Source organism: Tupaia chinensis, unplaced genomic scaffold (genome assembly GCF_000334495.1).
Source record: "Tupaia chinensis unplaced genomic scaffold, TupChi_1.0 Scaffold000377_2, whole genome shotgun sequence".
NCBI classification, from domain to species: Eukaryota; Metazoa; Chordata; class Mammalia; order Scandentia; family Tupaiidae; genus Tupaia; species Tupaia belangeri.
In genome coordinates, this window is record NW_006159876.1 from 3,833,889 (window position 1) to 3,850,062 (window position 16,174).

The window sequence follows — 16,174 nt, forward strand, 5'->3', positions numbered from 1 at the left end:
CTTTCTGTCTCTGTGTCTCTCTCTGTCTGGCGAGCGCACATGCCCTATCGCAAAAACCTCTCCGAAAAAAAAATTTTGTTAAACATTTATTTAATTTTATTTGTTATTATTTTTATTGTTATTATTATTTATTTAATTTGACTAGAGAGAGAAAGGGAAAGTGCGAAAGCAAGTCACCAGGTCTGGGACTCAAACCGCGGTTGGCCACGTGGGAGTCCAACACCCTTAACCACGATGCCACCTGCTGGCCCCAAATTAAAAAATAATAATAATAATAAAATAAAAAGTTTCCTCCCACTCTCCCTTCCTTCCTTCCCTCCACCACACCAATAGGATCTCACACTGCAACCCCAGCCAGCCTGGATCACGGCATGAGCATGTGCACTCACACCTGGCATTCACAGGCCGACCCAGGGACTGAACACCCTACTGCTGTGCCACTGTGACTAGGCCTTCAGTTATATTTTTAAATTTTGTTTTGGCCCTGGGTGTATTTTTTATTTTTTTATTGTGGTAAAATACACATAAATTTGCTGTGTCAGCCATATTAAAGTGTACGATTAGTGGTATTTCGTACATTCCCAGTGTACTGCAGCCGTCATCGCTCGTTCTACAGCATGTGAATAGTCTGCTTTCTAAGTGCATTTGCCTATTCTAGATATTTCATTTAAATAAAATAAGGCAATTTGTGGCCTTTTGTGTTGGCTTCTTACTTAGCATAATGTTTTCACAGTTCATTCATGTTACAGCATGTAGCAGCACCGTCCTTTATCATGGCTGAATAATATTCCATTGTATGCCAACCAAAATATACCATGTTTTATTCACTCATTCATTCGTTTGATAAACATTAGGGGTATTTCCACCTTTTGGCTATTCTAAATAATGCTGTTATGAGCATTCATACATAAGTATTTGTTTGGATACCTGTTTTAAATACTTTTATTTTTAAAATTTTCTATAGGGTACATGCACTTGCTGGAGAGTTGGCAACACTGCAGTCCCTTCTCCTTTATTCTCCTCTTGAGATTTTGGGCATGCACACGTACACATGCCCATTGTTTTTTAAACCCCCCGGTCAGGAATTGAACTGTGTATTTGGCCATGTGGGATCCAGCATGTTACCCACCACACCATTGGCTGGGATTGCTGGGCAATATGATAGTCCTGTTTAACGTATTGAAGAACTGTCACTTTTTCACAGCAATCAATATGCAAGTGTTCCAGTTTCTCCACACCCTCACCAATACTAGTTACTTTGCTTTTAAATTACAGCCATCATAGTGGTTTGTTGTCATGTTTTGATTTCCCTAATAACTAGTATTGTGCATCTTTTATGTGCTTACCAGCCATTTGTGTATATTCTTCAGAGGAGTGTCTACTCAAGTCCTTTGTCCATTTTTTAATTGGGTTGTTTGTCTTTTTGTCACTGAGTTCTTTATACATTTTGGATAATAGACCCTTAGTAAATATATGATTTTGCAAATATTTTCTCTCATTCTGTGGATTCTTTTCACACTTTTTTTTAAGAGATATTTTTGCAATAAGGCACCTGTGCTTGTCAGAGAGAAAGACAGAGAGACCAAAAGTGAGAAATTGCCTTTCAAGTGGCATGGCCATGCCAGAATCCCTTATCCATTCTCCTCGGAATATTGGGCACTGATGTGCCTGGCATGAGTTTGAAGCTACTGGGTCCGGGACTCAAACCATAGTTGGCCATGTGGGAGACCAGCAACATAACCGTTAGGCCATCTCCTGGTCCCTCTTATTCACACTTTTTTTCTTAATTCATGATAGAGCCCGTACATGTACATGAGAGAGATGAGCACCCTCCACAGGGTTGGATCACACCATAATCTCCTTGCAGGCCTCCAGCTCATCAGATCTTGGGTGCTTGCACGTGTGCCCGGCACGTCTTGGGCTGACTGGGTTGAGGAATCAAACCATGATTGCCATATATTGGGTCGTTGGAAAAGCCATGATGCGTTTTTGGATAGGAAAATACGTCGTGACTTTTCTGGCAACCCAGTGGGATCTGGCTTCTCTTGAGCAGCACAGCACGTTGCTGCCGCAGCGTGGGGCCAGCCTCCCACACACTGCTCCCCTTTGATACACACAAGTTTTTATAGTTTGGACCAAGTCGGTTTTTCTGCTTTTATTACTTGGATTTTTTGGTGTCAAAACTGAGAGATCATTGCCAAATCCAAGGTTGCGGAGATTTATATCCCTTTTTTCTTCTAAGTTCCATAGTTTAGCTCTTACGTTTAGGTCTCTGAACATTTTGAGGGTTTTTTGCATATGACGTGATGTAAGAGTCCAGCTTCATTCTTGTGCAAGTAGACGTCTGACTGAGCAGTTGTTGAAGGGACTATTCCTTCCCCATTCAGTGGTTTTGGTACCCTTGTGAGAAAGCCGCTGGCCAGAGATTTGGGCTTCCTGGATCTGTTTTTGTGAGACAAGTTCATTCTGTCCAATGATTTCTTTAATCCTTTTGAAGAAGGAAGGGACTTGACTGATGTTGAGAACACTGACATTAACTCAGAAGAGCCCCTCGTTGATCACAACAGGGTGAAACCCTGTCAAAAATATCTTTCTCATTCATTAAAAAAAAAAGAGGGGGACTCATTGTAATATTATAGCTTTGTTCTCATTTTCCCTTTAAGACTTTAAAGCCTGCCTTTTGTATTCTTCCCCCTTTATACTAACACTGTCTTTTTATAATCCTTAACAGACAGATGTACAGAAGATTTTACGAAATGCAAGGAAACTCCCTGAAAAAACACAGACTTTCTATAAGGTGAGACTATCTGAATTACAGCAGAAGGGGCTGTTCTCACAGTGTAGGGTAGCAGTGTGAACGTGGACAGGCATTAGATGTGTCTGCTTGGTGCCTCCATTTTATCCATTAGTCAAGTTGGCAGAAGGGATAGGTCCATCCCTGCCCTAAAACTGAGAGCTGGAGGCGTCTACGTGGCTTAGTTCTGCACAGAAGCAGCTCACTGTGTTGGTGTGCTGGGAACTGCTGCTGAAAGGCCTGGGGGTCAGAGCCCTTTACCTCCCTCACCACTCACGGTATCCCCCTCCAGTCCCAGCCACCAGTGTATGTGACCTGTGGGAGGGGAAAGGCCCAGAACATTCTTACTGCACACAAGCAGCAGCTTTCAGGAGTGACTTCTAACATCACACACTTAGGAACGGAAATAAAAACGAGGCCCTTCAGACTCAAATCTAGCTAATCTGGAACCACTGAAGAACATAAAATCACAAGGGGGAGTGTGGCATGGGGCATCTGGGCTCACTCCTTGTTTTTTTTTTTTTTTTTTTTTTTTTTATAAAAATATTTTATTTTTTCTTATTGGAGTGTGGCATGGGGCATCTGGGTTCACTCCTTGTTTCTTTTTTTTTTTTTTAATAAAGAATTATTTTATTTAACTTTATTTAGTTAGTTATTTTAATTTGACCAGAGGAGGACAGAGTGAGAGAGAGGGAAAGTGAGAAAGCAAGCCGCCAGATCCAGGACTCAAACCACAGTCGGCCATGTGAGAGTCCAGCCTCCTTAACCACCACGCCACCTGCCGGCCCCAAATCACTCCTTGTTTCTTCCCTGTCCTCCTGGTGTTTGGCTGAAATTAAATTAACTGCCGTGTAAGATCTGCCGTCGTCATTTGTGTCCTAGCTTGCTGACTTAGAACACGGCACACACAGCAGCCTCAGGCTAGCATCTCTTCCAGAGAGCATACCTGCCCCTCTGGGTGTTATTGCAGTACCCTCACGTCACTGTTGTCCTCAAACCAAATTATGTGGCAAGCTGGTGAAATCAAACTAACGCAGTTTAATCCAAGTTCTACTGGAGAGCTGCCAGCCCCTCCCTCACTGCAGCCCAAGCCCACGCAGCCCCCTGGGCACCCCTGGGCTGCAGCCATCTCCGCAGCTGGCAGCTCAGGGTGGCAGCCTCACACATTGGCTTCCGAATGCTTCACCATGACAGATGCCAGTGCAGAGGTGGTCGGAGGCCACTGCTCTTTGCTGATTTTTCGTAATCCTTCACGGTAGGGCTCGAAGGAACTCTAGCTGAGTGCTTCAGCCTTCTCAGTGGGCAGGGAAGGAGTCATCCTCCTCGTTTTGTGAGTGAGTCCTCGGAGACCAAGAGAGGCTGCAGTGTGTCCAGGTCACACCACTAAGTGGTCGATGGGACACCTGGCATTTCCCTGCTGCCATCTGCTACCCAGCCTTTCTCTTGTGGCAGCCTTTCCAAGCTGTCCTGCAGGGCCTCCTCTGAACATGCTGTCATTCAGGGCGAGGCCACCAGAGCCAGCGAGGGTCAAAGCCCTGAGATTTGGAGAGCCTCTTCTATACTGGGAAGGGTGATCCTCCTATGGCTCGAAGTCAGTGAAATGACACGGCAAAGTGCTCGCCACCGAGCTTGGCATAAATGTTCACCAACTGATGACGATGCCCTGTTTAGTGTCTGGTCTCTGTGGGACAATCACTTCCCATTTCTGTCATCACACAGCTTTATTTGCATCTCTGTATAATACTTGTTCTCATTTTAAAATGCTCCCTTAAGTTCAGGGTCCAGAACTTACTCTGAGCTGAGCACCTGAAAGTAAGTGATGAGAACAGGCCCCGGGAACAGTGGTGTTTCTCTTGCTTCAGGAGCTGAACCGTTTACGCAAGGCGGCCCTGGCCTTCGGCTTCCTGGACCTGCTCAAAGGGGTGGCGGACATGCTGGAGCGGGAGTGCACACTGCTGCCCGACACCGCCCACCCCGACGCCGCCTTCCAGCTCACCCACGCTGCCCAGCAGCTCAAGCTGGCCAGCACTGGCGCCTCTGAGTACGCCGCTTATGACCACAACATCACACCTCTGCACACGGACTTCTCTGGGAGCAGCACTGAGCGAATGTGAAGCTGACTTTTGGAGCCTTCTGTAGTTTTCATTTCAACTGAAAGTGACCTACAGTAAAAACCTCCCCGGTATGTTCACTTCTGGGATAGCCAAAGCCCCCGACTGCCTCAGAAGCTACCTGCTGGTCTGTGCGACTGCTGCAGTCCGAGAAGGGTCTGAAGGGTGCTGGCCGGCTGCACTTTACCTTCAGCTTCCTGGGACTCAGGATCAAGACAGCTGATCCCTTGGAACCAGCAGTTAGCGTAATGGCTATGTCGCTGGACTCCCACGTAGTCGACCGCGGTTCGTGTCCCGGACCCGGTGGCTTAAAACTCACGCCGGGCACGTGTGCGTGCGTGCCCAAGATCCCAAGAGGAGAATGGAGGAGAAGGGATTGCGGCATGACCATCCCCCCTGGGGGGTGATTTCTCGCTTTCTGTCTCTATGTCTCTGTCTGTCTGTCTGGCGAGCGCACGTGCCCTACAGTGAAAATCTCTCCAAAAAAAAAAAAAAAAGACAGCTGATCCCAGGACAGGGACAATCCCAAGAAGCTTGAGTGGCCAAGAACACAAAGCCCTCTGCTGCCTCAGATGCCTGACTGGCAAGGGTTCTCCGGCTTCCTGAAAGCGTCTTTTCTTCTCTACAATTTTATGTCTCAACTGTAAGGGACATTTTCAAGCCTCTGTTCTAAGGAATGGGCAACCCAGACTGTCCGGAGCTTGCTAAGTACAAGCCCAACACCACCAAGTTTTAGAGCTTTCCTTAGAACTTGGATAAAAATGTGGTAGTAACCCTTAGGGACTTTTGGTATATCCTGAGATACAGACTTTCGAACGGCAACCTTGTATGTGTATAGTCATTCCTGTTTCTTCCAGGTTTTTTTGAAAATAAAAATATCTGATTTTCTGTAACAATGGCTTCATTTGGTTTGCCCTATCACTTTAGTATGATTTCAACTTCCTAAGTGGCACAGATTCTGTGGTTTCCACAGTGACTTATTTCGGACACTGTTGAGGCCCCACGGCCTACCCAGCTCTGGCCAGCAGGTTCCGACAGATCACTGATCTCAGTCACATCACCTGTGCCTCTCCTCCACAGACCTCCTTCAGGCTTCAACCAGAGCAACTATTTTTAGTTTAACATGCTGAATTGCTATGTAATTTTTTTAAAATAATTTATTCAATGATTTTTAATTTGATACAGAGAGAGCGAGAGAGAGAGAAAGTGAGAAAGCAGGCCACCAAATCTGGGATTCGAACCAGCGTCGGCCATGTGGAAGTCCAGTGCCTTAACCACCACACCTGCTAGCTCCGCTATGTAATACTTTACCTGAACAAAGAGCAATAGTACTAACAGTTTAAAAATCATTAGACTAAAAAATCTCTAAGCACAAGTTTAAGGATTTTGAATGCAAATGTTTTTTAATAGAAATACACAATCTTTCACTTTCTCAGACAGCAATAAAGGTGTTTGTAACAATCGCTACTACAGGATTTTGCCAGGAGGATGCAGTGTAGCCTACTGCAAAGCTGATCTGCCCAGTTACACACAGTCAGTTTGAAGAACATCAGAGGTCTGTACAGACCAGTGTCAACAGAAGTCACATACATTCAACGTGTCCTTCAGTCTAGGAATTCTTTACAAATCAGCCGGCCTATGCTTATCAGGCGTTTTGGGTCAAACCACCATTCCCTCATGGGCTCAGGGAAACAGCATCAACTCATTAGGTTTCCTTTCCCTCAGAACGGGAATGGCAGAAGAGGAAGAGCTACCACGCCTTCCTACTTCCAACACTCGCTTTTACGTGGGTCACTTGGAATGCTTCAGAGGAAACATGTTTTATACAATGGCCAGCTATGTGTCTAGATCTTGTTCACTTCCCCTTCTGGTGGGCTTCCTGGAATCTGTTAAAAGATGGGTTTGTGGTTCGTCACCCACAGCTGCCATCCAGTTTCCAGTGTTCTACTGCAGACAGGTAAAGCCAATCTGATGACAGCAGAAGAAAAGTGGTTGTTTTTGAGGTCTACTCAAAAATGTCACCACTCCCTCAGACGAGTACAGAGAACGGACTCAGCCAGCACTGAGGAAGGCGGTGCACAGCTTAGGCCGGCTTCGGAGGCCTGGCTGGCCCACTGCAGTGCTCCCGCCTCTGCACTGCCTCACCAGCAGCTCACTTCCTGCCAGTTGGACCCGCGTCTTTGTGTGCCCCTCCGACCCCTACAGCCATCTGCATATGGGACTCAGAATGTCACCGTTTTCTAAATAGTGTTTCACCTTTCTTTAGTGTGAAAAATAGTTCCAATCTAGCTAGGAATCAAGTGACCACGGTGTTCCCAGGTCTGACTGGCTTTCTTCAAATCATTTCTTTTCCTGTCACTCTGGGCCTCGCCAGGGCCTATGCTGGTCTGCACTGTAGGGACAGGCCCTGTGAGGCCAAACAATGTCAGATAGAAAACACATTTCCAGCCCCTCCTGACTTAGGAACGTTTTACTATTGACTGAGTCCACTGGACTTGCAAAAGGGCAATGCCACCTGACTAAACCAGGGCCCTCCTGGGTAGATACAGAGGTCCTGCCTGAGTCCATTTCAGCAGCCTCCTGTAGAACAGTGTAGTCTTGCTTTTTTGCACAACAGCTGAAAAGCACAAACCCCAACTAGAGAACGGTCAGTAGCTTGCAGGGATCAAGCACGCACGGTGTCTCCGGCATGTAGGGAACGGGCTGACAACACGTGAAGTGGGGCGGGCGTGGGCTGAGTCTTCAGCTGTCATTAACTGAATACACAAGAACAAACCTGTCACCAGATATTAGGAATCCATGTCATGCAAGAACTACACTAATACAGTAAGTTCAGGAATGTCACTGAGAAAAAGGAAGATAGCCTCGCTGAGAATTTAACCTTTTAACTTTAAAAAAACTTTTACATAGGTACAAGAAGGTAAAACTGTTAAGAATCACAGATTAGGCTCCAACTGGCAGGAAGCAATCTAACTCTCCCTTTTTAGTGAATCTTTTTCTTTTTTTGTCCATAGCGCCGCCTGCGCTGTTTATAAAGGTGACGGAAATTTATGTATAACCCTGGAAAAGAAAAAGAGGCTGATTAGAAACGAGAATCTTTATCTTAGTCTATTTATAACCAGAAGCTGGTGGGGTGGGAACAGTCTAGTCTCCCACAGTGCTGAGCTTACTGCTCAGGACGGAAGCAAACTTAGAGCCAGTGATTAACAACGCACTAGACACAACCCAGTAGCACCACCACCACCACCCCCGCCCAGTGGGCTTCCGAGTTTATTTTCCCAGGCATTTTATGGAATTTTCAAATATACAGAAAAGACTGAACCAGGGCATAGTGAATGCCACCTAGCCGTAAGCTTTCCACTGCACTTGCTCTGTCGCCTCTTCATCTATGCGTGCCTCCACCCATCTCATTTCTTTTTCTCTTTTTTTGGAGAGGCTTTTTGCTATAGGGCGCGTGCGCTCGCCAGACAGAGAGACAGACAGAGAGACAGAAAGCGAGAAATCACCCCCCAGGGGGGATGGCCACGCCACAATCCCTTCTCCTCTCGGGATCCTGGGCACACATGCACACGCGCCTGGCATAAGCCACCAGGTCCGGGACACGAACCGCGGTCGACTACATGGGAGCCCAGCAACATAGCCATTACGCTAACTGCTGGTCCCCACCCATCTCATTTTTGATGCATTTCAGCGGATGTTTACAGAAAACAGTATACTTCAGTCCTAAAAACTTCATTAAATTTAGCTCAAAATTCTTTTTTTACATTTTCTTTTAAGCTAACAATGAAATACATAAATCTAAAGTGCAGACAACCCCATTTATAATTCAAGGCTACTCGGGAACATGTATTAAGCAACAGTGTGAAGGCCTGGGACACTTGTCTAAGAAGCACATTGAGTGAACGAGGAAGCACAGGGTTTCGGAGTCAAAAACAGCTCAGCCGCACCTGACCACTGAGCACCTCTGCAGCTCAGTCTCCCCGTCAGCGTCTTCATTTGTACGAACGGTTAAAAACGCTTATTTTACAAACTTATTATGATGGAATAAACCTAAGTTTAAAAAACGCTTTGACCTTGGGACCAGCAGTTAGCGTAATGGCTATGTGGCTGGACTCCCACGTAGTCGACCGCGATTCGCATCCGGACCCGGTGGCTTAAAACTCACACTGGGCGCGTGTACGTGCGTGCCCAAGATCCCGAGAGGAGAATGGAGGAGAAGTGATTGCGGCGTGGGCATCCCTCCTGGGGGGGATTTCTCGCTTTCTGTCTCTCTGTTTTTCTCTGTCTCTGTCTGTCTGGCGAGCACATGCGCTCTATAGCAAAAAAACCTCTCCAAAAAAAAATAATAAATTAAAAAAAAATGCTTTGACCTATATACAGATGTTAACTGGTTGTTATCTACTGCTTTGAAGTCATAAATGTGAACTTGGGGCTTATTTTATTCTGAAGAATAAGAACAACTACGTATTCATTATAGGCAAACTGAAGATGAGTATAAAACCTTGCCAATTAGTGTGGGCAACAGTATAATCAGCACGAAGAAAAGAAAAAACTTAGTACACGTTCAGTATCTCTACACCTTTCCCGCCTACTTTTTCAATTTGCCAGAGAGAGCAAGAGCACTCCCCGGTGGGGCATGGCCATGCGGCAGGCCCTTCTCCGTTTGTCCATCCTGTCACCATTTGGGGCTGGTGGCATGCACACACAGCTGGCGTGTTTTTCTAGCCGCCAGGTCCAGGACTCCAACTGCGCAGCTGGCCATGTGGAATCTGGTTCTCTTAACACCTAGGCCGTGAGGCTGGCTCATCTGCCCGTCCCTTTTTAGTAAAATATGAGGTCATCAGGAAGTTATGCTGTGTTTTTTCTGTGCAAAAATGCGTCAGGACTTTCCAGATGCCCCAACAGTTTGTGTCTCCCCAGTACTTATTTATCACTTTTCATGGAGCCTGGTTACAGTGATACCAGATTTACACACAGAATTGAAGTGCTTATTTATGTATTTGTCAGAGGATGCATGCCAGAGAACCAGAGAGAGAGGGCAAGAGGAAATACCGTCACTCCCCGTGGGGAATACGCCACTATCCTTCTTCCTTCATTTCTCCCTCCTTTCAGGAGTCGGGGCACCGACGCATGCACAGGGCACCCTTTTTAAGCTTCCAGGTCCAGGACTTGAACTCTGTGGTCAGCCATGTGAGATCCAGCCACCTTTACCACCATGCCACAGGCTAGCCTGCTCATGAGCTCTTTTGATGAGTACATTTTCCACATTAAAGTTTATTTTCAGGCTGGTTCTGTAGGCTGGTGGTTAAGGGAACCAAATCCTTTATGGGAGCCCACACAGTCTGAATCCCAGCCCTGGTGGCTTGTGGGACATGCCAGATGTGTAGTGAGTGTCCAAAACACAGACACGATGGAGAAATGGAGAAAGGCTTGTGGCATGACCACACCCCACTGGGAGGCGGTGCTTTTCGCATTCCCTCTTCTGCATGGGCGCTCTCTGGTGAGCACATGTGCCCTATAGCAATTCTTGGTACAAATTTACTTTCTTCAAAGGCCAGAACTTATTAACATTCTTGGTTAGAAATCTTTCTCAAATGTATTATTCTCTTTGCTGATTTTGAAAACAGAATGAAATGGAATAGAATTTAATCTTCTAGAAATGACCTGGACCTCTAATGTAATGCTTGGCTGTGTGCTTGCATGCACTGACACTCTTGAGGGCTCCTAAAGGGGGTAAGTCCCTTCTCCTCTGATATAAAACAGTCAGGCCACTGGCTTTTCTGGCTTCTCGGGCTTTCTGTGGCCGTCCTCTCACTGTCTGGGGACCCCACAATCTTCACCTCCTGGATGATCCTGTGATCTCTACCTCCTGGTAGCCCGTACTCTGGTGTGGTCCCCTCCTGCCTCACAGAGCTGGTATGTGAGAGGGTGTGCCGCTTCCGAGATGAAGCTGTAAAAGGCACTGTGCTTCTGCTTCTCTCATACGTGCTCCGAGAGAAGCCAGGACGTGAGCAGCCACATGGAGAGGTGCTGAAGGCTTCAAAAGTGAGCTTGGGGCATATCCCCCCACCCTATCAAGTCTATAGAAACCATAGCCCTCACTGACAGCCTGATGGAAACCCCATGAGAGATCCTGAGCCAGAAGCACTTAGCTGGGCTGCTCCCTGACCCTCACAACTGGTGAGCTAACCAGTGCTTGTTGTTTCTGGCTGCTGAAGTTATGGGTAATTTGTTACACAGCGACAGATGACAAATGCACTATCTGCCACTGCACCCTTCTGTTGCTAGGAGACCAGACACATATTTATGACTACCTCATGTCTTTTGTAAAATGAAGTAGGGAAATACATAAATCAGCATTAAAATATATTAGAACTTTAGCTTAGGAAAGAGTCCTTATAGTAAGGAAAGCTTTTAAATTTTCCTACTTATAATCATTTAGGTTCACACTCTTCCCCTCTAGTTCTTAATTTTTATGAATTATGCCAAGAATGTATGACTTTACATAAATGTAAATTAAGAAGCGAGCAGGTTTATGTGAGGAGTGGGGACTCCCTCTCGCAGAGGGGGCATTCAGGACGACCTCCAGCTACGCAGGGGCCTCTGGGGCCTCTGTCGTCGTCCTTTCCTTCCTTGCTTGCCAGCTGTGCTGTCACCCCTGGAGCCTGGATTAGTAAAAGCAAAACCAGCTCCCCACTCTGCCTGAAAAGAGCTCCTCGCATTGTTTTAAATAGGAAGTATCTTATGGTATATTCTCAATAACAAAGAGCATTTCAAGAACATAATTAAATCCCTAGATATCTGGGAAGATGAATTTCCACAGCATGGCAACATTCTCCTAGTGGTCTGTTTTTGCAAACTAATCTTTCTCTACCTCCACGCCATTCTTTTGGAAGTAAGGATTCTAATAGTAGACTTTATTTATTTATTTATTTATTTTTGAGAGGCTTTTGCTGTAGGGTGTGTGCACTCGCCAGAAAGACAGAGAGAGAGACAGAAAGTGAGAAATCACCCCCTGGGGGGATGGCCATGCTGCAATCCCTTCTCCTCCATTCTCCTCTCGGGATCTTAGGCATGCATGCACACACACACCTGGCTTGAGTTTAAGCTACCGGATTCGGGACTCAAACCACAGTCCACTACATGGGAGTCCAGTGACATAGCCATTAAGCCAACTGCTGATCCCCTCTAATAAGTAGACTTTTAAAACTTGGAATCATTTAACTTCTTAGAAGTGACAGGAAAAAGTCCATAGTATAGACCCAATACTCACCTAAAAATAACATTATAAGATAAATCTGAAGAAAAAACGAAAATCTAACTTTGATTTTCATTGGATACGGCAGTGTGAAACTGAATCTTCCGGTTTCGTTGAATATTGGAATAGACTGGATCACTGAAACCGCTGAAAGCAAAAACGAACACTTAGAAGCAAATCGAGCGCTGGAAAATCCCAGCCCCAGCCCCCAACGTCTCGGTGCTGGTTTTGCTGGAATGCTTCCTCCTCCTCTGTACGGAGAGCTCACGCCTCTCCTTTCTTCCCCCTCACTGTCTTACAAGATAAGCCTCTCCGCCGTCGGCAGACATGGACAAGGGGCAGTCATGGCGCTGCGCTGGAGGTCCCTGCTCTGTAAAGGGGAGAGGAAAAGCCCTGCCTGACCCACTCACTGGGTGTTTACAGAATAAAATGAAGTCATCAACAAGAACCTGCTTTAGAAATGGAAAACATCATTAAATAGGCATGCAGCCTGTAAACACTGGCTCCCAAACCTTACAGAACGAGCTACTGCCCTGGAACTGTCTGGGTACCAGCAGCGTTATGGAAGGAAGCCGCTAGGAAAAAAGATCCCTGAAAATCCAGCACCCACTTGGACTGAGGCTGGTGGAGGAGGGAGTGAAGACTGGCCCCTACGCTGTTAGCCCCGCTGTGATCTAAGCGGTGGGACCTGGCGCTCCCAGGTACCTTCTGCCAGACACCCCAGAGGGTACGCGGGGATCCACACGGTGTAGCGCAGCCAGGTGAGCACCTTCCAGTCCATGTCGATGCAGGCGAGCATGTAGAAGGGGTACCTGTGGGGGCAAGTGACTGCAGCTGAGACTGTCCAAGCACAAGCGGCATTTCGTCTTTTTTCTTTTTCATTTGTCAAAAGATGTGTGCACTTACCAGAGTGAGAAAGGGAAAGTGAGAAAGTGCCCCCATCAGGATGGTCACAATCCCGTACCCTCCACTTCTCCCTCCTGACAGGATTTTGGGCACACACACACACACACTCGGCATGTTTTTCAAGCTTCCGGGTCCAGGACTCGACCCACGCAGTTGGCCATGTGGGATCCAGATGTGTGAATCACTAGACCACCGGCTGACCCAAGAACCATTTCTTAACTGGCCACACATGGCTTCCTCAGAACAGTAATTTATGATCCCGGGTTCTCTCGCTACAAACTCCTGTCGTGCTGCTTCCTTAAAGGACGCGCGCTCGCTAACGGCAGACTAAGCTTAGGTCAAACCCTCTGTTTTGTATACTCAGAACGATGTTGCCTTTCTTCCTAGTACTGATCTGTGTTCCCAGTGGGTAAGGATGTCAAACACATCTCTAGTTAAATGAATTGTTATCAAAATTGAGAATTACACATACTATACTCTAAAAGAGACACTGTAAGAAAATTTTTTTCCCAAACAGTAAAAGTGAACATTTAGGACCTATAATCTGTTTCACCTTTACGTTAAATACATGAGCGGGTCTCTGGATCATCTAAGGTGGCTCCTGCCTATTCTCCCTTTCAGTTATTAGCTTTGTCAAAATACACCAAACCTACCACTGAGGAGTCAGTTTGAGAAATCTTTGCTCCATTTAACTGAAAAGAAATGTGGAATAACATTCGAGTAAAGAGTAAGAATATACCTAATTGGGGTCAGCAGGTGGCACGGTGGTTAGGGTGCTAGACTCCCATATAGCCAACTACAGTTCAAGACCTGGACCTGGTGGCTTGCTTTTTCATATTCTCTCGTACTCTATGTCTCTCTCTTTCTCTGGTGAGCACACATGCCCTACAGCCAAGTTTTAAAAATAATAATAAATAAAATTAAATAATTTTTTGGAGAGGTTTTTGCTATAGGGTGCGTGCACTCACCACAAGACAGAGAGACAGAAATCAAGAAATCACTCCCCAGGGGGGATGGCCATGCCGCAATCCCTTCTCCGTTCTCCTCTTGGGACCTTGGGCACGCCCACACACATGCCCAGCGTGAATTTAAGCCACCAGGTTTGGGACTCGAACTATGGTCGACTACATGGGAGCCCAGTGACGTAGCCATTACCCAACTGCTATTCCCAATACTTTTTTTAAAGAAAAGAATGCACCTCTTTTTTTAATTGTCAGCGGGCACCTGCGTTCACCAAAGAGACAGAGAGAGAGAAAGCACCCACAATGAAGAGTGATCGCCCTGCAATCCTTTTCCTCTGTCTCTCCAGCTCATCGGGAGCTGGGCGTGAGCACACACAGCTGGCAAGCCCATAAGGCTAGGATGTGAACAGCAGTTGGCCAAGGAAAATCCAGCTTTCAACGTGTAACAGTTACCACTGCACTATGGGGACAGCCCCATCTACTTTAATTGGATCAATTTTTTAAAAATATATTTCTTTTTTTTTTTGACAACTGAGAACGGAAATCAGGCAGGAGGTTGATCCAAACTTGAGTAATCTTGTAGTAAAAGATGTATTTCTAGCATAGTGATTAAGGTGCTAGACTCCCACGTGGTCAACCACAGTACAAGTCCCAGACCCAGTGCCTTGAAAATCACGCCAGGTCCATGTACATGTGTGTCCAAAATCCTGACAGGAAAATGGAAGAGAAGAGACTGTGGCATGGCTATTACCCCTGAGGGGTGATTTCTCACTTTTTCTCTCTCCGTCTCTCTCTCTCCAGCAAGTACATGTACCCTATGGCAAAAAGACTGGAAAAATAAAATGATTTATTTCTATCATCCCTTCTAGAAGGCTAGTCTTGACTGTTCCATCCAACCCAGCGTGTCCTTTCAACCTCACGCTCCTTCAGCCTTTCAGGAACTGTTCCGTGAGAAGAGTCCTTTCTTACAAGACACAAAACCTGTGTCACAGTACGATGGTCTTTCACTTCCTGCCCCTCACCTCTGCTCCCTGGTGGCTGGCTGGTATTTGACCCAGTGGCTGCTTTAAGACAAGAAACTGCCTCAACTCTGCAGAGCACACAGATGCAGCCAAAGATCTCTACATGTATAATCTGAGCCCTAACCCAGTGAGCCGAGGCCAATGCAGCAGCTCCCACCAGAAGAAAGCTGCTCCAGAAAGGGACACGTGTTCGAGCACCATCCTGGCATTGTGACCCACCTGAAAATTTCAACCATGCTCCAAGTATAAAACACAAAGAAGACCACAGCTTTGTTTTGCATTTCTTCCATGGTGCCAATGACAATGAACAAAATGAAATTTCTTCCAAGGAGCTAATAAAAAACAAAGAGAGAGGAAAAAAAGTTTTAGAATAGATATAAAGCCATACAATGAGTTATCTGAAACTTAACACCACCAAGTCCCAGGTAAATGCAAAACATGGAGCGCCACCAGTTTATAACTGTGCTGCAATTCTGGGAAGGTTCAAGGGCCCACATCAGTCTGTCTGTCTGTCTTTCTTTCTTTCTTTTTTAAATTTTGCTAAAGCATGCACACTCACCAGAGAGACAGAGAGAAAGGGAGCGAAGTGAGAAAGCACCACTCAGGGGGGATGGCTGCACCTCAATCCCTTCTCAATCCCTTCTCCATCTCTCCCTCCTTTTGGAACTTTGGGTATGCATAGGCGCCTGGCATGTTTTTAAGCCGCAGGGGCTAGGACCATACAGTTGGTGATGCAGTTTCTAGCACATTAACCACCATACTATGGGCTAGCCCTCTAAATCAGCTGTCTATCAATCCCTTCAATTGTGTGTGTGTGTGTGTGTGTGTGTGTGAATGTATCACGAATAGTGTATTTTTAAATACACAGTTTAAAGAATACTGTCAAATGAACACTGTCTACATAACCCAAGTAAGAAACACATGGCAGGCAGGCGGTGTGAGGGACTGCCATCCTGTGCTGGCTGCTGTTTCTTCACAGGCTACTGTCTGTGTGTCCCTCAACAGCGTAGTGTTCCCCTTCGCGCCTGTTTACACTCTCTGAGATCAAGCTGTATGTGCTATTCTTGTGCCTAGTTCTCAGTCAGTGTGACGGTCCCAAAATTCATCTGGGTTGACGCATG

At 46.2% G+C, this 16,174-nt stretch overlaps 2 protein-coding genes across 4 annotated transcripts in view; one reads left to right on the top strand and one right to left on the bottom strand.

Annotated features, from left to right (window-relative positions):
- INTS14 (integrator complex subunit 14) overlaps nucleotides 1–5,217 on the top strand; it is a 50,931-nt gene extending 45,714 nt beyond the window's left edge. For all 3 annotated transcript variants that reach the window (XM_014589757.2, XM_006153495.3, XM_006153496.3), the window contains exons 11-12: nucleotides 2,732–2,797; nucleotides 4,657–5,217. In XM_014589757.2, the coding sequence (XP_014445243.1) occupies nucleotides 2,732–2,797; nucleotides 4,657–4,908 (318 nt within the window). In that variant the 3' untranslated portion in view covers nucleotides 4,909–5,217. The remainder of the gene's footprint in view (nucleotides 1–2,731; nucleotides 2,798–4,656) is intronic.
- A 1,064-nt stretch (nucleotides 5,218–6,281) lies between these two features.
- The window catches only part of HACD3 (3-hydroxyacyl-CoA dehydratase 3), a 52,574-nt gene continuing 42,681 nt past the window's right edge, over nucleotides 6,282–16,174 (bottom strand). The window contains exons 8-11 of the mRNA XM_006153497.3: nucleotides 15,273–15,385; nucleotides 12,869–12,975; nucleotides 12,179–12,310; nucleotides 6,282–7,965 (exon numbers count right to left, since the gene is read on the bottom strand). Of these exons, the coding sequence (XP_006153559.1) occupies nucleotides 7,889–7,965; nucleotides 12,179–12,310; nucleotides 12,869–12,975; nucleotides 15,273–15,385 (429 nt within the window). The 3' untranslated portion in view covers nucleotides 6,282–7,888. The remainder of the gene's footprint in view (nucleotides 7,966–12,178; nucleotides 12,311–12,868; nucleotides 12,976–15,272; nucleotides 15,386–16,174) is intronic.